The sequence below is a fragment of the Augochlora pura genome, chromosome 7 (assembly GCF_028453695.1).
Source record: "Augochlora pura isolate Apur16 chromosome 7, APUR_v2.2.1, whole genome shotgun sequence".
NCBI lineage: Eukaryota > Metazoa > Arthropoda > Insecta > Hymenoptera > Halictidae > Augochlora > Augochlora pura.
Genome location: NC_135778.1, coordinates 10,765,635 through 10,792,688, shown reverse-complemented (window position 1 = coordinate 10,792,688; position 27,054 = coordinate 10,765,635). Strand labels below are relative to the sequence as shown.

Below are 27,054 nucleotides of genomic sequence, written 5' to 3'. Positions count from 1 at the left end.
TTGAACTTGAAAATGTTTATTAACACTAGATTTACCAGCAATTTAAGTATACCTATTTTTACCAAGACTGACTGGTCTTCAGAAAAAATGATTAGTGGTGTTTCCAGTCTTTATTTACTCTTTAAAAAATGACAAAGGAGTTGAATAATATTAATCGTAATACAAAACTAAATTTATACACATTATCAATTAATCAAACGCTTAATTGTTTGTGGAAACCCCGAGCGTCAAGTTCGCACTTACAGATAGCCAAGGATTCTTGAGTTATGGCTACGAAAGTCACGATATCATTTCGTAAAGAAAATATTACATGCAGTAGGAATTTTCAATTGAAATTGCAAAACTAGTCACTTTGGCTGGTCTGGTAAATCTAGTGTTAATCAACAAACCCCACTACAGCCGCCTTTCTATTCAGTTTACGAACCGTTTTATTAATATAGTACCTATATTAGGGAACACCGTGTCGCATTTGTCATCACAGTAAATGGTGTACGCTCTATTTGTCGTTAAAAGTCACTTAATTGACAGGTCATCGACACCTCGCCAGAATAAAAAGGTGTAACGGCTCTATGTTTCCTAAATTTGTCTGTATTGGAGAAAGGGGGAATCACTGCAGATGTACTTTTTATTTAAAATTGTTTGGTAGTTAGTGAGTGTTTATAATTATTTAATGTTATTGATTATCCAACGCTACTTCGTTTAGTCAACTTTAATGCCCGTGTATAAAATATATACCATTATTCGTTACAGCAAATTTAAAACCGGTCGTAATTTCTAGGATCCCATTAATAGTACCTGCATTTTTGCTAATTTAATCACCAATAGAATCGATTTTTTCAGTGTCTATAACTATAGAATGACATTACACAACACGCTAAGAGCCGTTCTTCGTTCAGTTGATTTTCTGCGCCCTCTATACGTTACATTAGACTTGTGTCCATTATTTCAACAAATAAATTTCAATTTATGAAATACGAAGGATCGTTGAACATTCTTTGGCAAGCCACTCAATGTTTAAACTAACCCGTACAAATTTTCATGCGTAGGTTATTAATAAAAATTGCAACACTAACATTCGAAAAGTCTTTCCTGCTCTCTCGTTTCGCGTTTCATAGCGATTTATATTATATTGTAATAGGAAGACTGTTAGCTGTTAATTGCACCAAATATGGAAGAAACATTTTCGAAACTCACCCATTGAAGGGGTAGCTGGCGAAAGCGGCGTCGTAGGGGTGGTAGACAGATGGGTAAGGCCATGCTGCCGCAGCTCCGGCTCCGAGATTTTCCTTCAGATCGAGTCCGGCGGCCTGCAACCAAGGTAATTAGACTTGTTAATAAACCAAGCAGCGCCTCGGTCGAGCAATTAGCGCGAGCTGATGCAAGAAAACGTGTACGTGCCCGTGTATAAATAATAGCAGCGCTTTAAAAACTGATGCTCGTTTACGCGGAATCACGCAACATGACAGCTAATCAAACTTGATTCATTAAACACCGGATGTTCATGCAAAGTAGCAATTTTCTGAGACACGCAGAAGCCAAGTACAAATGTCTTTCTTGATCATTCTCCATCAAGGTACCGACGCTCTCAAGTTATTTTCAACACTTACATTGATCGTTAGCCTGCGAATTTTAGACATTTATTACAAAAATAAGTGGTCGCTATTTAAAATAATGGAAAGATTAAAGTGACTCGAAAAGTTGACGAAATAATCTATTCGCGTCGCGTAAAATATTCTTTTCTTGTCTATACATATAACATGTCTTTACAGGCACGTGTTTACACGCAGATGATCTGTACGACAAGAAGTACGAGCATACGGGAACACACAATATAATCGCTATCGTACGCACGCCAACATATTATTAACGCCAACACGTAGACGAATTATAAATTTTTTGTGAAAATAAAAAAAAGAATTTGTCACGAATAGAATTAATATGAAAGCAGTGATTTTTACTTGTTCTAATTGGCACAGAATATGTTAATCCTGCATAAAAATCCGCAGTCTGATAATCAACTATATTTCTATGCTTCTGTAACTAAATGTTGGCTGAATTTAATCTAAAAACGATTGACGGAACGAACCGGAAAACATTAAACCTCATTCCCGGCTCTTCGACCGTGTGATCAAATTGGTATCAACGGGCAGTCAGAATTTGTAATTAGCGTCCGCGAGGGAAACAACGCGTCGCAATCTCTGCTTCCGCAGCGTTCCTGGCCGCTCTGTAAAAATTCATTTTTCAAAGGACAGGCCAGTTAATTGGCGTCGCCGTTCTTGCAGATCTCCAATTCATCGAGGATAATGAGAAAAATAGCTGGCAAAGCGGCGATAATAATAATTGGAATCGATGCGTGGCTCCTGTTTGTTTCTCTAACCCGTAACCTCGTCGATAGAACTCTCTCGGTTTGAATGCCCCATCAAAAGGGGAATAATAGAACCATAGAACACCCTCTCTCTTCTTCCCGTCGCACACCTCTAACGCCCATCGTCGGTCGCTCTTCTATATGCATTAATCTTGCATTAATGACATTAATTATACACCGGGTACGATTCGCTCAGTCATCGCGGCGGACCGATTGTAATTAGCGGCCGAAAATAGGCGGCGTTGGCCGTCGGGGAACCGACTGAAAAACCGTGGATTTGTTGACCACAGAGATATCCGTAATTCGAGAATATTACTCGATCCCGGGAGCTTGTCAACCACGACTCCGGAGTCAATTAATTGTTGAACACTCTGTAAATTCTTCATACGAGTTTCTTTTCTCGGAGGATCTTGCGCGTTCGAAATCTTGGCTCCAATCTTGCCAGACAGTCGATGATGGTCGTGAAACCTCGCAAAATTTAATAACAATTACCTACGAACTGCTTCCTTCGAGAAACCTCGTTTTTTATTAAGAAAATGCTGGGGACAGAAGAGTAACTTTTATCGACTATTTATGGACTTTGGTATAGGCACAACTTTGAGTTTGTATTGTAAATGACACAAGCGAATCTAATATGTAAGGAGAAACAAGATAAAAATGGTACAAAAGTAGATATTATCGTTTATAAAAGTTCGCGAAATAGTTTTAGACTTCTTAAGGATAGTACGATTTTAATAATAATAGTTTATTGACGGCAAGGGAAAAAGCTCTTTGGCACGTAGTTTATAGTAGAAATGAGATATTAAAAGATATATAGAGAATTAATTAAATAAATAAATAATTTAATATGACATATCTTCTAAGCAGATGATGCAAACAAAATGCCTGTAATTTATCTTCTGCTACACTACATTATATCTTCTGTTAAATGGATTGCGTTTCATTTCTAATCCATACTAAATTACAGCATAGCCTTAATTCGATCAGCTCATAGGAAAAATTAACAGCCTAATTGCCAACGTCTCTTTCACCAAAATGGATTACCAAGTAAGTGAAAGAAGCATAGGTGTCCCGACTTCCGCAAAGTATCTTCTCAAAATAAAAATCTGCATAAGACTGTGATGAATTAAAACGACGCCGCGAACGTGGTAGCAAGTTTTCCCCCGAAAAATGAATGAAATTAAGAGGCTGGAGAGGTGCGACAAGTGTCAAAAAGGGATCACGGGTAAAGGGTCGTTCCCACTAAAAAATGCTAGTTAACGACATTGTGCGCGAGTTCGCCGGGATAGGTAGCCGCGAGGAGAGAAACCTGCGCAATCTGGTGCCTCGTAACGAGACGGCCTCTCCGTACGCTCGCCCCTTAAGCTCGATCATAAAGAGCGACGATAACAGGCCGGGGCTCGGCGACGGCTCGAACACGACAGTGTCCCACTGTTACGGCGGGACGGATTCATAAATTTACGCTTCGCGGCTATTTTCTTCGTGTATACGCTTTGTGTGTGGTCCGATAACCTCCGACTGGCCGGACGAATACGCTCTCGATGCCCGATCCCCATTCCATTTACCCCGCCTCACCCTCTTTCTGTCAACTTTACTGTTAAGGCTCGAGCCGATAACATCTCGATTATCAAACGACATGCTATTTTCGTACGAAATTATTAACGATCTTGCCGAAACGGACATCGATTCGTCAGACTTTAAGGACTCTTGGGCAATTGGCTCGGAAAATCGGTTTCTTCTACGTCTGCGTACTCCTCAATGTATGTTTTGAATTTTTACGACTGAATTCGCAAGTGCGAGGATGTTACCGAGAATTTAGCACAGTTTTCTAAATGTGCGTAATTTCAAAATTTATTGATTGTGTTTTTCAAATACGGCTCTTATTCGACCTACTATACGATTTATTTATTTGTTTGATTTATTTAATTATTGAGGGGTGATTTGAGTTTTGGTTCACACAAAAGGATTAACAAACATGCATAAGTAGTATTATTATTAGTAGTACTAGACAAATGTGTTAAAAAACTGTGAGTTTGGCTTTTAGCATACATTATTGCGTATATTCTACAATGTCGAAGTAAGCAATTCGGAAATGGAATATTCTGTTTTCTAAGAGTCTAACCTAAATCTCCAAGGTGTTCAAAATACCAACTTTTAACTTATTGTGGAGAAATATACAATTTTCTACGCGATATACCCATACACCTATTACAAAACCGAGGGTTTAACTAAAAGTTGACAGCGTGAGGCCGAATAAAACGCTTTGGAGTCTAACGTTATTCCGATACTAGAATATCAATATTATTATAATATTATGTCTCATTAATAACAATTATAACGATAATAATTCGTTAAAAAATGAATAATCGTTTTGATAACAAAATTCGTACATGTTCTTTCCTGAAAGTTAGCATAAACAAAGCGTAAAAACGCGAGCTATCTACACCTTAACTCTACCCAATCTATTAAAATTTCAAATTTCGGAAGAATACATTAAATTTCAACACGCTCCAAAAACGATAAACGATTTTAACGTAACTAAAAACAGAAGCTGGATGCACTCTTATTCGGCAATCGTATAAAAGTCCAGAGTTCGACGAAATAAAATTGAACGGATTTCATTCTGACACGCGAACGCTTTCGTAGACCACCGTACGATGAAGGCTGTGTAATTTATAAATGTCTCCACATTTATCGCGTCGAAGCGCAGACGATTTAATAAGAAACCGAATAAGCGACGCGAAGAGGAGAATCTTCTCGATCGGAGCCACCCCGGAGAAAAATCGTGTCGCAGGCACCGATGTCCGCGAAATCGACGGCGTTCCTCGGCGGGCAATCGGCGATCGTCTTCCTTATCGCGGCGGTGAGACGCGATTCGAGATAACCGCGCGATCCGCGAGGCAGTTTAATGGCAGCTAGGCTCGATCGACGGAATTTATATTTCGCGGGGATCGGATAAAAGAACGATTCGACTCGGTGCTCGATGGAATTGCTCGCGACTGTTCTGGCAATAAAAACGAAAGGGATTCTCTCGTGCTCTTTCTCGCCGTTTCCACCTCTCCCCCCCCCCCCCCCCCTCTCTCCCCCTCTCCCTCTCTTTTGCCTTCGGCTTGGGTCGCTCGTGGATGCAGTAAAATTAACTTTTAAGACTGCCGAGTGAAACGTTCCGCGCGCGTATGAACATCCACTGCGTTCGGAGACGTTTATTACGCGTTACGCGCTTGCCAGCCACCTGTGCGATGGCATAATTAAATAAAATAGAGGGGGCGGGAGCAGCGCGAGCTTTAAAGATTGCGTAGATCGAGTTTCCGAGAATTGATACGCTATATTGTATATTGCTAGTGTTTCCTCGAAGGAGTTTCGTTCTCGCAATTTTGTCGACATTCAAACGTCCCTAAATACAAAGAAAATTTTGTTTCGGGTAATCTGAGAGCGTAAATCGAAGAAAATTGTGGCCTCGCTTTTACAATGATTTGAAAACTTGTAATGTACAATTTTATTTGGTAGATTTATCAAACCTACGGAAACCAATTTTAAACCAATGTGAGTTGTTCTCTATTCCCGATTTCTCTGAATAATTTTAAACTATATCTCAAATAATTATTTCAAATGATTACGAAATAAAATAACACGTTATTTGAAGCTACATTTAATAATATTAACTATATCTAATAATATTACTTTCGATATGGAATGAGGTAACATGTTACGTAAACTGATATATCAAATAATATCATAGTAAGAGGTATGGAATAATTACAAGCGATTAGCAATTATTCTAAAGGTATATAATAACTATAGAATGTTTTAAGGCTCACCGTGGGCGTATAGAAGGGTGCCTGTTCAGCGCCGAGGCTCGGAAAATACGCTGCCATGCCCTCGGAGGCGGCGGCGGCGGCCGCTGCCGCGTACGGGGCGCTGTACATTGACAGCGCTGCCGTCGGCAGAGCTCCCAGTCGTTGATAACCGCCGATCAACTCGTACTGACAGGAGCAGACCGTCTGACCCGTCAACGGGTCCGTGAAGATCGGTCTTCCGGTGTCGCAACATCGTCCAGTCGGCGTTGGCCCTCCGGTCGTCGGCGGTGGATGACCTTGGGACGGGCTGACCGAGGTGGTAGGGCTGCCAGGCGGTCTGACCACAGCGCTGGTCACCGCCATCCTCGCATTCGACAGACCGGCTACGCTCAGGGGATGATTCGTGGCCGTGCCCGCTACACTGACCAGCGACGAACCGCCTGCGCTCAGGATAGCGCCGGACACCGGCGATGCCGACGACGACGCTAACGACGAGCTCACTGTCACAGGACACTGAAACAAAAATCATAACTAGGTTAGATCATGGGAAAACAGTGGACAGGCTTTGGAAACTGATGTGGACATTCGAGGAATTAAATGATGTGGCTGAATCTTTGATTTCTCAGGCAACGTCTATACTGAGGCAACATCGAACAACATCGACCTTTTGCTTCTGTTCCAGCCCTTGAAATAATCAAATTCGTGCCAATTTAGGATTTTACGCGATTCATCATTTGGTACAAACAAACTGGACGCAGTCGTGGTCACCGTTAAACTATCTTTTTGAAATTCATCTATGTTTTAAACTAGTCGATGTCAGTAGTCTTAACTTTTTTAAAACGAGAGATTTGTAAATGTTGTTAAAGCTGTTGACTGCAAATATTTGCTTTATAGAACAGTTGCAGAGAAAGTTGAATCAGGCAACACGACAATCCCATAACCCGATTGCATTTCAACGAGAAGTCATTATTTGCGAAACAAACGTCTAATGCGATTCTTCTGATAACTGCATTTACATAACCAATATTGACATGTCGGATACGATCGTGAATTTGCATCGTAGAAAATCCGATCAGCTAAGTACAATATTTTCGAGCAAACACGCGGAGCTGTAAAAAGTCGGCGAACAAATAGGAGCCAGTGCTTCTTCGTCGCAAGAGCCGCTTGCGCAAAAATTCGATCCACGGAACGCGGCATCGCGTCCATCGAATTCACCGCGCAGTATAAAATTCCCGATTTTGTTGAAACGTCACGTAACACCACTCCGGCCATCAAATGACGCGGCGCTACGTCATCGCGGGTCCAACAGCGGCGCGACACTTGTACGGCTTTGTTCGGCAGGCTTGTCGCCGTTCAGTCACCGATCACGGAACACACTTTAATCGAATCTGCGTTACATTCTATCCGTATCGAGTGCGTACGTCAGCGGCCCCGGGACGGAGATTGATTCCCGCGTGTACTCACGAAAAAGAGGATATCAAATTATTCCAGCGGAAGGTTATATCAACACGTCCCCGCTCCCCGGACAAACAATAATCCCGGGACACTTTCGATGCCTCGGTCATCCGCTTTCGGTTCTCGCGTTACACGTCATCTTTTCCACGACATTTTTTTATCGCGAATTTAATATTTACCGGGGCCCCACGGGGTCCGCGTCGGACATCGTGTTCCCGGGGTCTGACAACATCGGGGAACCAGGTAGTTGGCGCTGTTGGTCGATTACGAAATCGGAAAAGTCGACGGTGCCTTTTGCGCGGTTGTCGAGATGGACACGCGTTACGCCTCTGCCAACAACTCACTCGGTACACACGAGCTGGCCGCATTAACATAGCCAAAGTTTGCTCTCGAGAAGACTACCGGCGGCGAGAGAATTCGCTGACGATGGACGCCTCCCTACGGGATCTGACGGTATAATCGTCACCCGATCCAACGCATCTCGTCCGGTTCCCGTCGCTTCAGATAAAAATACGCTGCCCGTCGACTTATTCCACTGCTTCATTCCCGTAGAGTAGAATTTGTCACTTGTTGAACCCTTGCCACAATAACAGACATTTTCCGGTAAAATATTCAACATCCGGCTAGATCGCTGTTATTTCACCATTCACTATCAATATCTGTCTTCAGACTATACTTTTTGGCAGTGAAGAGTAATGAAGCAGGTTATTATAAGGTAATCGATTGCTGTGCCTTTGATTTGTTTTCAAACACAATTTGTGTATTATTGTATTGTAATTCGACGTGTGTTTTTTAAAAAGTTAAGTTGCGAGTAAAGCACAGTTGATACGATCTTATGAAACTACAAATTGGAATTGCTGCGTTATTTATAAATTTTACCGATTTTCATTTTAATTAAGGGCATTTATATTATATCGAAACTGTCCTAAACAGATTAGCAAAGTTGCACAAGGAAGTATAATTGTAACAAGGTTTTTTAGAATCATAGACGGGAAACACAGCGCAGAGCAAAGGTTAAATAAATCGCTTTGATTTTCTATAACTGCTACAACGGTCGACAAGTTAAAACAGCGCGCATTAGTTTCGCTGAGCCCGGTCCGCTTAATCGACCAACTACCGTGTTACGTTGTCTGTCGCCATACCTCAACTAGCAATTTCCGTAAAACCAAGTTCGCCAACAAGTCCAGCAGCTCCAACAAAAGATATCCGCGCGAGCAGCCCATTAACAAAGTAAAATTAAGCCCGTCACCGCGATATCAGCAGTTTATCTGAACAGGCGAACAAACGACGTTTCTATATCGTTTCTATAAACGACCGGTGAAGAGAGGGAGAGAGAGAGGGGGGAGGGGGGGAGCCTGTCGTCCGTGGCGCAAGATCGAGGAAACGGCGATTGCCGAGAGAGCGAGGCGGACACCTGCCGCGTGCGCCGATTGTTTCCGATTCGCGAAACAATGAACGGGCCACGGCGGCACGGTGTCGATAATCGCGGAGAGTCAACCTAGGTGGCAGCTGCACGAAAGAACCACACCCAGGAGCGACCCCCGTGTTTTCCAGCAGCCTGAAAAGGCAGAGCAACTGCTAAGTCGGCGGATCGTGTGCCCCCTCTTCCGCACGGTAAACCGAAAATCGGCGGAATGGGGATCCGTGAATAATAGCGACGGGGAAGGGGGAGTCTCCTCATTAATTCCATATCAAACAGCACGGCTAAATAGATTAGCGGGTTGAGTGGGTTTCGCGCCCCGGACCTAAACAAACCCCCGGCTCGTTCCCGCAGGATCGTGCGACTCTGCCGACCATCAATCCGTCCCGTCCGCAGCCATCCATCCATCCACCCATCCATCCAACCGTCCATCCATCCATCCATCCATCCATCCATCCATTCGTCCATCCACCCATCCGTCCGTCCGTCGGCCGGCCGGCCGGCTCGTTCCGATGGCCCCAAACATATTGTCGAAAGCCAGCCGCGCGCATTGTGTCGGCACGAAAAACGTGACCCGCCACGCATTATGGCGTCGAGAGCCGCGTTAATGCGTGTCCTGGGCCCGCTACTCCGCGAAACCAAACCGTCCAACTGCCTGCCAGGCCGTTCCGATGTCGATCCATGTAACCGTGCGTTATAACCGTGCCCGCGCGCGATCCACAGCCTCCCTCGATCCTACGATCAAACTGGATACACCCGGCCACGGCCGCGCGACGTGTTCCCCTGGTTTCCGATCCGAGGTTTTTGGTAACGCGTCGCGACGCTTCCCATCGCTGATACTATAATCGCTGGCACGATCATCCTGCGCACCCGGTTTGTTTGTGCCACTCGGCCGATGTTCCTACGCCGCAGCGGTCGATTCCATCGCAAACCCGGACGAATCCGGATCTTTGTTACTTTCGCGCGCTCGACGACTGGTTTTTTCCGTCTACGCAGGTTTTATTCATAAGAAGCAGATTGTTACTTTTATTTCCAATATTTCTTCTTCTGAGTATTTGTATAATTATTTTTAAGTTTTCTGTTGGGGATAATGTATATTTTTATGGTTTTGGTGCTTCGTATTCGAGGGTAGGTTTAGGAACACGGAATTTAAAAGATAGATACAGACTGGATTTTTAACACATCTTGCGCGGGCACTTTGCCGCCAGAGTCTTACCGTGTAGCGGGCGATTTTTTGCAGTTCGGACGCAAAATTCCTTCTGCACAAGATATCTGTAGTTTTTAAACATTAGGGTCTTTTGATAAAAGTTTCAGTTTCTGTGTTAAAAACAAGTTCTTCATTCCCTTTAAAAAAATTAAAACAACTTGTCAGAAATTAAAAACTAAGAAAATCAATAATAACGACTTTAGTCGCTTCCCGCGCAAGATGTGTTAAGCAAATGAAAATTTCCAAACTAGATCATTGGAGACAGAAATCAGATGTATATTTTGTTCCTGAAATCTTCTCACTATTTTATAATCATTTTTGCTATAAATACATCAAATCCACAGTCGAATAATCGTCAATATAAAAATCGCTCGAAGGACTAGAAAATATTTTAACGCTCCGACGTTACTACATAAATTGATAAAGTTTGATATTTTGAATTCGGCAAATAGCGTATCGTTTCTAACAAATTTATTCGACATATGCAATACTATTTCTCGTTTTTAAATTTTTCAATAATCGCATGTTCGACATTGATCGAATATTTCCTGCGAAGATATATTTATTTTAGAATGCGTATTAATCTAAAGAAACTGCTCATGCCGCGCGAACGAACTAAGTACAATTTCTGAAAATTCCGTCGGTATGCGACAAGTACTGTAAAATACTAGATATTTTATATAATTAGATAATTAATTGTAGACATACAAATTAATTCTTGGGCTTCTTTTGAAATCAACTATAATATCAACCCTTTGGATATTGGAAGCTGCGGTGTACATCCGATTGCGCCAGACTATTATTTATATAGATCACTACTACAACGTTATTTGACGGATTCAACAATAGACGACAGGTAGAAATGTTACCGAAACGAAATTGTCATTTTCCTTTCGCGATGACATCTGGCACTTGCGTGACAGGTGGCAAAAATGAATAAATGCAGAGGGTGATTATTTCTCTGATTAAAGTGTCACTCGTTCTTCTTTTAAAGAAATATTGAAAATGTCAAGAAAAGACTGAGAAATAATAATAATAATAATTGTCGGTGGTACACAGGTTCAATGTATAAGTTTATTTCAATTAACGAAACAAAGGACAAACGATAATTAAATCTTTGTGGAATGCACTTTGATCTTTGTAACTTTCATCATCACACTCGCACAATCTGCAATTTTTCCGGAAGTGTTGCGAGAAACAATTATAATATAATACAAACAAATATAATATAAAATAGAATAAATACAACAAGTATGATATTATAGTTGAAGCATGGCCACTCTTTTGATATTCACACTAGCTCATCAATCTTGCACTCGTTCATAACAATCAATCAAGCAATTGTATTGAAATAATAATAATAGTTTATTCAACGAATCGACACCCTTTAGTATGCTTATAGAATACTCTACGTGAGTATTCATACGAGGTTGACACCATTTTGTTGATCACATACAGTACTATGGAATTCCAGCATCAGTAAAGGACGATTCCGTGAACTTCGAAAGGAAGCATACTACCTAAAGAATATTCAGGCCTTGGAGAAAATTTAAAAAAATTTTAGACAGCGAGATTACGCTATTTGTAACTCTAGGTATCTCAAGTGTCTTCAAGTTGTGCGATTGCTTTGCATGAATGTAATCCACGACACGTTAATACCAATAGAACGAGAAGAGACTCGATAGAAACGATATTAGATATTTTCTAATCTTTTATAGATAATATTGGAATTTTTACATCAATAGCTCCTCGGAGAGACGTGTTCCCGAATTTCGCGAATCGTGCAACCAGGGTTAGCACCATGCGGGAAAGCCACGTCGGACAGCGGCGAGGGGATGAAACCGTGGATCCCCAAAAAATTCCGATCGACGAACGGTGTTCGAAACATGATGCGGCCCTCGCGGTAAGATTCTATGTTTCCCGGGTCGAGTCGACGGTGGGCAGGGGAGGGGCGGGGAGGGGAGGTGAAGGGGAGGAGGGTCGAAGAGCAGCAACGCGGCAGAAATACTGTGCCCGGGGCGTCCGTTCTCACCGGGGCCCGTAAGATTCCACGGGTCCGCGAGAAAAGCAGAGGACGGCCCGGCAAGAATGCGCCTTCGGGGCCTCAGGATCGGGCAAGGGGTTAAACGACGAAGCGTGTTGCCGAGTGTCCGAGGCCACGGGCCATAATTCAGTGCTAGGGCCCGGGAGGAAGCAGCCGGCGAGTCCCTGAGTTACTCGACGCGATCGCATCGAGGTGCCGCGAGAACGCCGGTTCGCAACCGTGTGTGCAACGGGCCTCGGGGCCCCGGCAACTATATCACACCCCGGGGCCCGATGCCGTTCGCTGGCGTCGTCGCCTTTAAAGTAGCGTCCGAGACGTTGCGTTCCCCTCGTCGAACCCTCTCCGGCAAATTCTGTTTCGCGCTGCTTATAGCCTGCTGATAATTATTCGTGGGGATCGATGTATCGAGCTATCGGACCGATTCGCCGACTCGTTTGTTTCCGAGACCATGCTAATTGCCGAACTACTTTCGCCTTTTTTTCTGTCTCCAGAAAACGGAAGACGCGCACGGCGGTGATAAGAGGTGAGCGATAACCGAGGCACCATCGTACCTCTTCTTGGTTACTATCAACCGCGACAGGTATGAATCGTTTGTCAACGCTGCGAGCGTTGATTGAATCGTTGACCACCCGAAGTCCGAGTCTCTAGTCTGATTCTGGCGTCGATAGATAGTGTGCCTGACTTAGACTAGTCACTTTGTCAGCCGCAGTTGCTGAATAATCGTCCGAAGTGATGACTAAGCTGCAGGTCTTTATACATCCGCCGGAGGTGCAAGTTAAAGTTCAAAATGTATATACTTTATTCGACTAAATTAGGTGGACAAAACTTCGTATTGCGGTTCACAAATTGTATGGATTAAAAAGAACCTATAGTATATAATAATAATAATTTGACATAGGTTTGATTATATTTTGAAAATAGTAAATAATGTTTTAGCTATTAAGATTTCATTTTAGGTCGCCTATAACCCAACCTGCGCAAAAATAATAGAAAAGAGAAACCTCTCTCTTTGGGATTAAAGAGATGAATAAATTCTTTCCCTTAACAAAGTTTGACAACCATGGAAGAAATGTACTTACATTGTCGAACAATCGAAAAAAAAAAATTATGTTTTAATCCCTGACTTACAACTTTGCAAATTTGACTTCGTCATTATCGCAACCTACTCATTCCTACTCATCGATTGAAGAGTGCCAACTAGTCACAAATCTTCACATACCAAAACGAAACCAACCAGAAACTGCCCAGTTCGAAGTGAAATTGAACGTCTAAGTGCGCTTTACCGTTATTACGAGTACGAGTTCAAACCTGGAAGAGTCGAGGGCATGGTTTGGTACCAAGAACCGCTGGAAGAACCAATGCGATCGTCGGATATCGAAAATCACGACGGAACGGTGACGCGAAGGAGCCATCAAAGGAAGGACTGGTATCGGGTGACACCTTGTGCTCGGCTCTGCAGAAAATTCTCGGAGTGATTCCGCTCACGGGCAAGGCCATCGGTAGCTTCGCATACCTGTGTCCGCTGGCGGACGAAAAACCGATCTATCGGTGCGCGAGCCCCGACGACGGATGATCGATGGACGTCCGATCCCGGCTTGCGAAAAAAACTGGAAGTCCTCGGGTGGAAACGGTCGTGGACGAGCGTGTACCGCCGGCTCTGGAAAACCAGTACGACTCGGTTGTACGGCCACGATCGGGGCCCGGGTACACGCGTTTTATGACGCGATTTATATGCACAATGTAACAGTCGCGTCGACGTGGGAACACGTAACGTCGCGATTCCTCGTGTCGTTCCTTTCTTCTGCCCGTTCGGCAAGAACGGCCCTCTCTCTCTCTCTCTCTCTCTCTTTCTTTCTTCTTCCTCCTTTCTCTACCCTCTCCGTTCTCTCCACCCTTGGCTTATCCGTCGGCAAAAGATCGGGGACCGGGCCCTTGGAAAGGCACGCGATCGCGACGCAGATTGACCGATGGTCCCTTTTTTTCACTTTAGACAATGGACCGGTCGAATTCGGAAATGGAACTTGCTTCGAATGCAAGACTTTATTCGTATCTATCGTCGCAAATTGTTACTGAAATTTGTAATTGCATTCTGGTGCAATTTTAGGATAATTTTGACGATCCGGCAGCGGAGGCGTGTCTATGTATTTGTCAACAGCATATCAATTTTTGTTTGAAAATTGTGCAAATAAATAAGTAATAAGGTAATACATTTTATAAGAAAATACAGTTTTAGGGATGAGATGTAAAATATTTCATGTATATAGAATATTTAGAAATTATTCGCCATCTAATTGTTAGTTGATTTAATTGATTTTCAACTGTTTCGCCGTCAGTGACATAGGTGAGAAACGCTATTAGTTCTATTTATTAGACAATATTAGTGACTTTATTGCTGATAGAAAGCTGAGATTAATCTTCTAATTGAGAACCACCTTTGAGAAACATTGCTTTCTTTCTGCTACAAAAACAATTCTTTTATTCTATTGCATCATAGTTAAACTGTACGTCTTTATACAAAATATAAATTGACTAACTCAATCGTCAGAAACACAAAGGAAATAAAAACGTGTTTCTACTTGTAATAATTTTTACACATTGCACTCTTCCTCAATTTTTCGTGTTTGCAATTTTTCATCATAATTACATAAAATCTACGTCGAATCTATCAATCACCAATCTAGCAAAATCTCGATATTCATTATTGAGTTCCAAACATCAAACTAACGATGAATGTTCAAAATTCGAACAATGAAAATATTAAAAGAATTTAAGAATATATATTTATTATTTTCAACTCAATAGAATAATTTAAAATTTCTATTTGACCCATGTTTCGATTATACAAACAATAAAGATCACTTTTACTTTACATAAAAATCCATAATCTACCCAGTGTATCCAAAATACGTCTGATTTAGAATGCTTCGTATTAACAATGTATCTAATTATCTTATATTTTAAACCTCTCGAATTTCTTTTGACTTATTCTTCGACACATAGGTAAACTCTGCATTCCACAGCACAATTAATGCGTAAACTAAGATCTTTCAAAATTGTGACACGGGGCGTTTCTTACACCCACGAAATTATCCAATAAAATGATCGCGACTGAATGAGGGAGGGCGTAATAAGTCTGCGGGAGGTTCGAAGAGGGGGAAACTAATCGCGTCTGCATAAAAGAATCGGGACTGCAGCGTGGCGTCTTAGGAAATCACGGTTTGCTGCGCAATCCTGGCCGGTGACGGAAAAAGCCCGGAATACGATTCGAACGGAGGACCTCCGGGTGCCGTGTTGCACTCTTCCACAATTTATAGACTCGGTGGGAGCGAGAAAGAAACAGAAAGAGAAAGAGAGGGAATCGGTTATCCTGTGGACACAGATGCGCCGGTGTTTGCACGCGGAGCATTTGTCACGCGTGTCCTGGCGAGAAGAAAAGGGACCGGTCTCGGTCCGCTCGATGATGCCCTCTTTGCAACGAGGCCCAGCCGAGTCAATATTGACTGCAGGCCAGATTGATGGACCGTCTTCGCGTGTATGTTTAGGCCTCGCAGCACTCACTTATGTTCCCACCCTGACCTCGTTAGTCCCTGTTTAGCCCCACGGCCTCTGTCTCCACCCTCCCGGTTTTTCGGCACGGCCGTGTATTATATCGTCCTGAAAATCGTTCCGAGAAACGTGAAAGATATAGTGGGATCGGCGGTCGCGCTGCCATAATTTCGACCAGCCGATCGAACGAGACAACGGCCGCCCAGGGTAAACCGAGCGGCAAACGACGGGATTTATTTTAAGGGCGCGCGATTCGTTCCCGGACGCCGGAACGAGCCCTAACGATGAATAGTAATCGATGTGCACCGATCGCCTGAAAATTTGAGGCTCGCAGTTGCGCACGGCAATCGACGGTTTCGAAAAGTCGTGCACGTTTTATCCTACCGTTCACTTGGACAAACTGACACTAGCAGTGCGGCCGACGGCCATTTTTTTTACCGAAGAATTATAGTTTTGTTACTGCAATAATTTACAGCGATGCTTCAACATTCGTAATCGTAATCGTAATCTATGAATAGTTTCCTTTCACTGGTCACAGCGTCGTTGGAAAAACCAAGTCGCGTTACGTATACAACGTATAAGGTTACCTCTTATCTCGAAACCCACTTGAACTTTCGCTGAGTCTGAAGCTTTTCAGATACAGAGCCACGGAAAAAATATCAAGTATTGTAATAAATATGCTACATGCGAACAGTTTGTACACAATGTAGAAGACATTTTTTTAATGCATGTCTGCATGGTAAAATGAAAAAAATAGTGTATTTTAGCAGTTACAATGTATATCTCTGTTAATAGTTAAGAAATAAGCGTTTCTTCATTTATTTTATTTATTTATTTTATCATTTAAGAAACCATTTTTCTCTAAATATTAGCATAGAAATGGGTGCATAGCACCCTTTGATGGTTTCCCATTTAACTTTTTGTTAATATATGTAAATACGTGGAGTATACTAAACCTATTTAATATAGTTTGGTGAAGTTTTGGAAAGAAATTATAGAAGTGTTGTAAAAGCAAAAATTCGGCAAGGAAGGAGAGCTTAGAAATAGAACTGTTATTTATTAAAAATATTAAGAAAGCAATATATCTTCTCAAGTGTAGGATTAATCCCTTAACAATTTCAAGTTCTCAAAAAATGCAACACTTGAAAGGATAATTGTTCTCACTGAAGATTTGGATCGCCTAAAATGTGAAGAAGTCAAGAGTTCAGTGAATTATCGTTCGCATGAAAAATTCTAGATTCAATAACTTAATCGTTCACTTGAAAATTTAAAATGTCCGAAATACAAGGAAACTGCAATTTCGGCGCATACTACACCATCGGAAATTCGGAGCTCTGAAACGTGGAAGGAACAAACACTTCCTCAATTCTTGAGCAATCCTGCCGAAACGATTACTTTAATAACACCGTCACGATTCGAACAAACAAGGAAAGTTCTTCAGGGAAGCATCGATATGTAATTTCATTTGGCTGCCGGTTACCAAGGCGGTCAATCGATCAATAACAATTACAGAATCGCAACCGCAATCATTCATAATTATCGATCGATACGAAAACATGAATCGCCGATCACGAATTGCATCGCCGAAAATTCTTTCGATACCGAGAGCGTAACTCATCGAGCTCACGTATGTTCTAAGAAACACGATTTCATTAAGAAATGAGAACCGCGAGCCGCGCGTATTTCTTGTTTTGCGGCAACACAATCGATATCGTAAGCAGATAAGAAAATATTTTTTCTGGATCCGCGCCGCTGGAAAGTAGTACGGGACACGTAAAAACTCACTTGTTGTGAAAACAGTTCGCCTGGCGTGTCGCCGATGATTCTTGGAAATCGTTTAGAAACAATATTGTGTACAATACACTGTTTTGCGTTAACAAGATATGAAAATCTCCAAACTTTTTACTCGATCACTTTTTCTCCACAATTATAACTCTATATAGAACTTGCTACGAATTTATTAATTATTGCAAATTTATTTATATATTTGGTTTACGTACAGATTATACCTTCTTTGGTATAATGAAATATAGAGGAGAAAATGTATACACGGCCGTCGTTTGACATTAGCAGTCGCATAACGTTTTGTGCTTTTAAAAGCAAAAGAGGAAATGGAAAACAATTTTAAATCGAATTCTGTTCGTTCAATAAATTTAAATAGAACTTGAATAAAATACCAGGACGTCTGTAGAACGATTCTTGCACCTGTCAGAAACACAGCTTACTCAGCGTTAGATGTACATACATTTCTACAAAGTATGACGAGCTTACCAAGTAAAATGCAATGGGGTATCCATACAATGATTTCACACAAAATAATATAAACTTAATATGAAATATACATACTATAAATTTAATTTATCATATTTAAATTTTAAATATTGGACATGTGAGTATATTTATAAAAAAAAAATATAAAGAAGAAAACAGAAAAGTCCTCAATTTCGCTTTTATTGTAGTTTGCCGAGTTCATTGTAACATATTCGTTCGTTGTAGCACTTTGATTCTAACCTTTGCACTACGATTTTTTTCACAACTACATTAATTAACACGTTTTCGTTACTAATAAATTGCTGAATGAGACAGATAATTTATATTTGCTGTTTGGCAACCTTTAATTCAACGTCCAACGTTGGTAACAGAAGGGTAGAATTTTATTTCGATTTAACACATTGAACAACATCTACATTCCACGTTCCGAATTTTTCTAACGAGCCTGACTCGTTATTGTAGAACAAGGGATTAATGAGAGAAACTGTTCTCTGTAACATTCGTTCGTTACAACAGAACTATACCAGAATTTTAGCAATCAATCAGAGACAAGAAAGCCAAAAAATGGACTATAAAACCACCGGGCCCATCGAAACGAGTAGAATAATTAAAATCGACCGGCAACCCTACAAACGAGAAGAGCGCCGAATGTAAATGGAATCAGATAGTTCGTGAAATCGGTGTTTCCCACGGGATTTCCCGGCAGCAGCTAAATTAATTTGCCGCTCCATGCTAATCGGTGCACCGGTTCGGTCGGCTCGCGATTATTCGGAAAGGCGTCGATTATCGGCCGCGGTGATCGTCCGAGGGGGTGTCGGGACAATCGCGACGACCACCGGTGATGGAAAGATCGCCGGGAGCGGAAGAGGTTTGCATGGGTTTCGACAAAAGCGGCTCCGGGAGCGGGTTTGTAGCGAGAAATCGCCATCCGACACCGAAGTTTCGCCGTAAAGCGATTAACGGGGTGAGTGGCGTTATCGGCGGAGACGCCGCGACGATACAATGGCGCATCCGGCGTCATTTGCTAACGCCGTCAGCCGAACGATAGTGAACCTATCTCGCTCTCTCTCTCTCTCTCTCTCTCTCTCTCTCTCTCTCTCTCTCTCACACACACACACCCGCACTCGCTCACTCTTTGGTTCTGCTGTGGGCTGTACACATTGTGTCGCCGTATACTTTCTCGTCCTCGTAGGCATAATCGTATTCTCTCTGCTCTGTCACCGGTGTGCCCGCCAGGAGACCGACTCCACTCTATTTATTAAACATACACACACCACTCGAACGTATTAAGCGCGATACACTGAACGGCTTATCGCGGCGAACAGTTACTTTGTAATCAAGGAGCACACCGTGTGGTGGATGTTCACCGGCACTCGAGAGAAACAAAACACTGGCCTACTACCCGGTCTGCGACTCCGCCGACTTCCGCGACAAACTGGCTCCTACAAATTTCGACTCCCGCTGATAGCATTCGTAATCAATAACAGTGATCGATCGATTGAAATTTGTTTAGAAGATCTTTGAAAGTCGATTCGAAGACATTAATTGTCGAAAAGTTATCGATTGATTTCATCAATTGATGTATGTAAAAGTCGTTGATTAAAGGCATCGATCATCGAAAAATCAACAGTTCCAAGATCGTGAACACTTTTTAAGTAACTGTGTTCGATATACATCTAATTTCGAGCAACGTGTTATTTTACTTGACAATTGTTTGAATTAATTAGTTGAAATGATTGTGAAATTATTCTCGAATTATACGGTGATTGAATTATCAACTCCGACAATGGTTTATACTGACATCTCCGAGGTAAAAGAACGGATTTGTTGGTTATGGAACGATTGGATTGATTATGAAATTTAGTGGAATTTTTATTCTCTTTTGTGACGATATTACATAGACCCAGATAAATTTCTTAACGATGAACTCTTTGAAAAAGAGTTTTGCTCAATGCAAATTGATGTAACGATTTCTTGAGATAAAATCTAGTTACCTATTATTAAGTCATTAAGTATGAAATGCATCGTTTATTCTATAATTTTACTATAAAATCTATGCATTTCAGTCTTAACGGCCCAACATTTTGAGAATAATTTCTGATGGCACGTTTCAAAGAAAAAATAACAAAATAATCTACTATTTGAAATTGCTATTCAGAATTGCTAATTTCAAATAAGTCGATATTACGTTTATTTTGAAATTACAACACTGTAAATATTAGTCCCAAGTTAATAATTTCAAATAGCCATTTCTCGTTACCCTTCCAAATAAAAATTTGCCTAGATCAGTAGTGTAATTATGTAAACTGTAAGTCACCGTTACACGAATTTATAAAACGTGGGAAGTTTGACGAAGTAATTTAGTAAATAAAACCAGTTCGCCGGTAAACTGGTAACTCGAGAGTGACACTCGGGATACTCGAAAATAGCATCTGTAAACTTATTTAATTAGCGGAGACTAGTCGGAAAGAGTTTGTACTCCACGTTTACTGCGCCTCCGGGGGACCAACAAATTTATATTCCCCGTCCTTTAATTAAACAAACATAAATCCTCGGGAACACGAAACCGTTCAGGCGCTAATTAAAGGGTGCAACGTATGCAATGCCGGGATTCTTATCGGTTTTTATAGACGTCGCATTCCCGGCGCTCTATAAATACCGTCGGGAGAGGCGCTTTTCCCTATTTTGCACGCGGGTATAAATTATTTGAACATTCTCGAAGGAGAGAACAATAGAACATCACGCACCTCAAACTTATGAACTAAACCGCGAGTCGTAAATAAAGTCTAAGCAGCGCCAGAATAGCCTCAGTATGTTCCCGCCGTTGTTGCTTTTGTCCTGTGGGTGTTTAGTCTTCGCGGTGTTTCATTTCTACCACTCTTGCAGAACCATCGACACGTTTATTCCCTCGCTTTAATTCTGACCTCCCTGCATCGAAAACCTCCAATGGGAACCAACAGTTCCGCTGCGAGGAGCAACAAGAGCGGGATACCTGTACTTTCTGCAAAATCGTATCGTGAGACTCTGCCGGACTTATACATTCTTGCAACGAACGTCTACAAAGTATACACGATTTTCACGGACTAGATTTGCAGATAGCTTCTATTTCCGCGCGCTGGGAATCGCGATACATGTGGTATTTTCTAAACTTTGTAAGCCGTGACCGTAGGTAACGCTCGGCCAACCGAGTAGGGGGATCTCATTGTTTTAAATTGAGTCGTTTGATGACCGAATAGAGAAGAATGTCTAAGCGACGTTCTAATTTCTTAATTTGATTCATATTTCCACGGTGTAAGTAGATTGAACTGTAAAAAATACATACTAATAATTATAAATCAAATTGAATTGTATAAAATACTGTAACTTGATGAAATTTGTTAGATTCTTGGCGCGGTCGTGAAAGTGTTAAGATATCACAGCCACGTGAAAGAAAAATATAAAGCACAAATGTTCTCAGATCTTGTCAAATTATTATATGCTTGTGTACATACACATACATGTTATATGTATATTGAGAGAATATCGCTAATTATGTACGCGAAGCTCAATTATTCTCAACTTCAAGCTAACATTGAGTTCACTTCTTTCGCCTGTTTCGCGACAGGGTTCGAATAAAAATGGATTAAGATAAAAATTAGAGATCGTCGGCAGCTCCGAAGCAAAGTTTACTGTCAACCTTAAGTTTCCGTCGTTCGAAAAATTTCCAGAGCTGTCTACCTGTGTCTCGGGAGTCTAATAAACTAGCCGCGCTGCTTCAGATGGCTCTCTCGTGCTATCAGAAACTAAAACTATCGGGGAACAATGAAATTCACGGAGGACATCGATCAGTTCGGTCCCGACAGAAGTCCCATTCGTGCGCCGAGGCTGCACAGCCTGGCAACGAACACGTCGATGCAAATTCAGCGGAAGGTGAGAGAACGCTACGTCGACTACGTTCGAGAGAGGGAGAGAGAGAGAGAGAGAGAGAGAGGGGGGGGGGGGGGATTTACTCGTATCGAAGAAAGTGGAGGGAGTTAGATCTCGGTGTAATCGGTGTTCGAAGCATTCGGGGAAAGGCGAGACAGCGCGATCTCCGATCATTCGCGCTACAGAGATAATTTATTGAAATTGTCCTCGCCGGGAGTCGTTACTATTTTATCCATGGGGGCTGAAAGAGAGGGGGAGACCACGTTCTGGCATAACGGTAGTGGTGCAAGGGTTCAGCCGCGAATGCCTAATCTTTCTCACGGCATAAATCATTGGTTCCGCGGGCAACGGCGATGTGTACCGTGCACCGTGCAATAAATTCCGCAGCTCGCTTGTAAAACGGGCCCCATTACGAATTCGGTGTCCACGACTCTCTTTTCCTGTTCCAATCGTTTCCATATTCTTGGCGCCCCTTTCAATCACGAGATAGCGCGCCATTAGCGCTCTCCGGACACGTTCCCGAATAAAATGGCTTGCGCTGCCGTGGGACGATGCACGAAAGCAGTCTGGACCTGCTGCGGAACCCGGTATGTAGATCGGTGAACGGTGATTGGGTAATTATTCTATCGGACCCGAGGTTTCTCGCGAACGTGTCGATGATGCTGTACTTAACCCTTTGCACTCGAGTGGTGACTACATATGTGGCACCGCTAAAACTGTTCCATTGCGTCGGAAGATAATTTTTATAATAATAATGTTTTAAGAGTATAATAATAAAGATTTAAAGAGTTGCTAAGTAGTGAAACTGTTGGTATGGCAACATATATATCGCAGGAATCAATTTCGTGTGCATAAAAGGGCACTTTGTTACGTAGAATAGAAATACTATAGAGCCGGGAATATTATCTCAGATTTACAATTAAAATTGCTTCGAGTACAAAGGGTTAAAGCAGTAATTTCAGTGGAGAATAGATAATAGCATATTATTGGACGATAAATAGCATCTGTGGGGATTTTGCAGGGGGTAACGATTAACTCTTTTTAAAATATTTTCTGTTACGGTGAAATATTTCAATGACCAATTAGATCGTCGTTATTTTCAACATTTTCTATTGATCTCTATTTCAAGTCTATAATTTTCTTATCGGAAATGAAATAGGCGACAACGTAAATTTTTACCATTTAACCGTATTCGGCGAGTATACTCGCCATCGCTTGATTCACACGATACGTATAGGTGCGCGCTTTGGAAAAGGGGTGTCAAAGTTAACTTGTTAAGTGGAAATGTATAAACAGGTAGAAATTCTACAGACACTTAATCAAAATATTTTACTTATGAACAAAAATGAATGTTTAGATAATTATATAAAAGTTATATAAAGCAGTTACGGAACAACGTCGACAATTTTGGTTATTAACATAAGGGTTAAACTCAGCGATAGTTACGAAGGCATCGCAGGCAATTCTTTTTTAAGTAGAATGAATCCATGTTGAAATTCTTAAACGAAGAATTGCAACGGATTGCAACTAATTCTTGGGAATAGGAGATAAAAATTCTCGTTAAACCTTTAATCGAACATTGAAGAGAACTTCACAGAAAATCTTGAGTAAAGATCCAAGAAGAATTGCCAAGAATAAACGGATAAAACTACTCGAGATTGTCAGATGGAAAGTAAACAGAACAGACAATAGCAAACGAGTTGTGAGAAATGAAAATCCCCGTCGCATTAAAAGCAGTGCCAGTTTAGCAAACTGTTTGCATTGTATACTGCGAACATTTGCAATCGGTCGGTCGATTTATTCAATAGATAATTCTGCAATTACATCGATAAATAGTAAGGCATATTAACATGTGACAAAACTCCATACATATGCATACAGTAGCAAAACACAGTCGCACTAACGCGACGCTATAAATAACGGCTTTCAAATTTTTAATTTGCAGATTACCGGATCTATTAAAGTCGCATTCATTATAGAATTTCACTAATTAGAAGACGGGTATTTTGACATCTTTTTATTCTGACAGGCCATTCTTAAAAATAGTATTTGAGAAGAATTTTTTACGGTCAGTAGAAGTTCTGAATTAAAATATTATTTTTAACCGTTTTCTCTTAGTTCACAAGTTTGCACATTGTATAAATATATAAAAATCTACGTACTAATTGTAACAAACATTGTTAAACTTCTCTATAAATATATTCTCGTTACATTTATTAAACAACATGGATATTAACTCTTTGCAGTCGCAGCCATTTTAACTCAAAATCCAAAATATTTTTCCAGACTATAGTGTTTCCATTTGATATAACCTGAAGCATTTTACACATTATGGAATTGAATTTAGCGACTCGTGCAACAGTTAACAGCTCTTAACAATTTGTTGAATATAAGTAAATTCGATAAAAATTCTTTTGAAACGTGACATGATAATTTTTAGCAGCACCTTAGAGTCGCCACTCGTCGGCAAAGTGTTAAGCAACAGTCACTGTTGTTATTATCGCTGTCTAGATTTGTTATTTTAAAAAATCATGCTGCGGCAGACGCACCTGAACAAGGCAAAGATTGGACGAGTTTGGAGGTGTCGATTTCTCAGCTGGTTATCTCTCGAATTCCTCGTACCGGTATCACCATCGAGGCCGAAGCGGAAGAGACGTCGAGATCGGGTCTCGATTCGACTAATCACGCGCGATAAACAGTCGAGCAACTTATCGACAGCGACAATTGGCGCGCTATGTCGGAACGTAACCGGAGTGCCGGAAGTCAATGTTACAATCGCGGGGCGTGCGCAGAGTCAAGCACCGGCAGCCGAGAAAGAGAAACAATTGAACGGAGAGCCGTATAAATTCGTCGAAGCGACAGAACGGAGAACGAAAGCTGCAACAAAGTCAGAAAAAGATTCTCGGAAAGAGAGTTAGGGCTGTTTCACAATGAAAGCGCACACCTGATAAAACCGAATTGACGTCGATAGCATTTCGGCTTCGCTTCGTGTAATAAAAGAGAGCTCCAGTTTCCAGCTGCGCTGTTTTAAACATCAAATTAGGTTACAAATTGGAAACGTTACTGTTTTGTAAATGTTAGTGCATTGTATCTATAAGCATATGTTAGCCATCATTTTGATAAATGTTCATTTAAATATAAAATCATGTATTATTTGCAAGTTTAAATAAAAAGAAAAATTGCCTTGCGCTTAAATTCGAACAAAATATAGCACTTAAATTTTGTTTTTATTTTAATTATTTGCAAAGGAAATATTAATTTCGTAATTCGTTAGTTATTATTTAAAATAAAATTTTACTTGTAAGAGACAATGATCAGGATTTTTCTGTTTTATAACGATGTTTTTAAGTTGTCTTGCAACCCTGAGTTAAATTTCGTAATTAACAGTAAAAACTGTGATGAAAAATTTTTCATGAACAGTAATAACTTGAACGAGGTGCAAAACTAGACAGAGAATTTATTCTTAAACTAACTGTGATATCCAAATTTTAATTAGTCACATTCTGACCGAGTGCATCGAATATTATATTTTGATAGTTATACGCAGCGAATGCTACAATATTCACGTTGACACGGATCGAATTAAATTGTCTAATAATTTCACAAATAAACGCTATATAGAATCGAATGCATCGCGATGAAAATGAATGCTACAGCATTCACGTCCGAGAACGTGTCAAGTGGCTCTAAATAGAAAGTTGATTTCCAAATTTCATTCATTGTAGAATTCAGTGGGCGTTTCTGCAAATGTGGATCGACCTTTAGGGGGTTGGAACCAGCTGCGTGAGAGAAGCGTACGGCGAGAAGAAAGCATGGGGTGTCGCGAGAAACAATCCGAAAGAGCGGGCCAGAAAAGAGACGACGACGAAACGCGTGAATGAATAGAAGAGTCCGAGGTTTGCGGGGGTGGGAGAATAGGGGGTGAAAGAAAAAGGCGTAAAATCGCGATCGAAAGGAACAAGTGGTAAAAGAAAGAAGGCTGCGCTAGCGTGCGAGTGAATGAATGCGCCGGGGCGAGAGGGTCAGAGAGGAATCAGGGAGAGAGAAAGAGAGAGAGAGAAAGACGGGGGAGAGGGCGTAGGATCTGAGTCAGCTCGATTGGATCGAGTAGCGCCGAGTCAGCGGGCGAAACAGCGCTAACTGCCGGCCGCGAACTACTACCGGAGATCGTATCTATGTGGCAACGTATCGTGGCGAGGCGCATCGGGCTGCCAACTTGCAATAATATGGCCATTCATAATTTTTACGCAGCCGCGCCGTCATTCAGGAATCCTCTTCTTTCCTCTCCCCCACCCGCTTGCTCCTCGCCGTCCCCGCGACACCGGCATTCCGATTCGCAGGAACGCGGCCGAATTCTCTCGCCGCCTCCTCGGCGTCCCCTCGGTGGTGGAATCGCGGTGGATTACGCAGGCCACGCGATTCCACGAATTCCATGGGCGAGCAATTTCCAGCGGCCATGCCGAGGCTGCAAAGCCGCGGGCACCTCTAGCTTCCGGGCCTCAACTTTTCGAGATACAGAGAACGCGCGACACACACCCCCGTCGAGTCGCAGAACAAAGTTGCGGATGGAATTTCGGTCGAGGTAACTCGAACGCGAAAACTGCAGTTCCAAACGGTTGTCTGACGTGTTCGGCTGCGGCCTAATACTGTTCCGAATGATTAATTTCTCTTTTAAATTTGTTGGTCACATTTCGGTCATTTTCTTACTTGATCTTATTTTATATCGGGCTTTTATTTCAGTATGACTTACTTATATTGAATAAGAATTTAATATCGCGCGAGGAAATAATAAGGACGGTAGTATAGGTGAAAGAAAAGGTGCAATTTTTATGTCAAGTAGGTAAGCATTGCTTACGCGACGACATGATAACTAGGAAGAAGTAAACATAAACTCAACTCCTATGTTCGACATGGACGACTATGTGTAATCTATGGTTTGTACGATGAAAGAGAATAGTTTTGTTACCCTTGTAATCAAATCAATACTTTTGAAGTTACTGTAATTGTTATATTGTTGATTTGATATATTATTCGACTAATCTT

General features: G+C 41.6%; 1 protein-coding gene across 1 annotated transcript in view; it reads right to left on the bottom strand.

Annotated features, from left to right (window-relative positions):
• Positions 1–27,054, bottom strand: part of Mirr (iroquois-class homeodomain protein mirror) — a 58,017-nt gene that overhangs the window by 20,186 nt on the left and 10,777 nt on the right. The window contains exons 2-3 of the mRNA XM_078185222.1: positions 6,184–6,675; positions 1,195–1,307 (exon numbers count right to left, since the gene is read on the bottom strand). Coding sequence (XP_078041348.1) covers positions 1,195–1,307; positions 6,184–6,675 — 605 coding nt within the window. The remainder of the gene's footprint in view (positions 1–1,194; positions 1,308–6,183; positions 6,676–27,054) is intronic.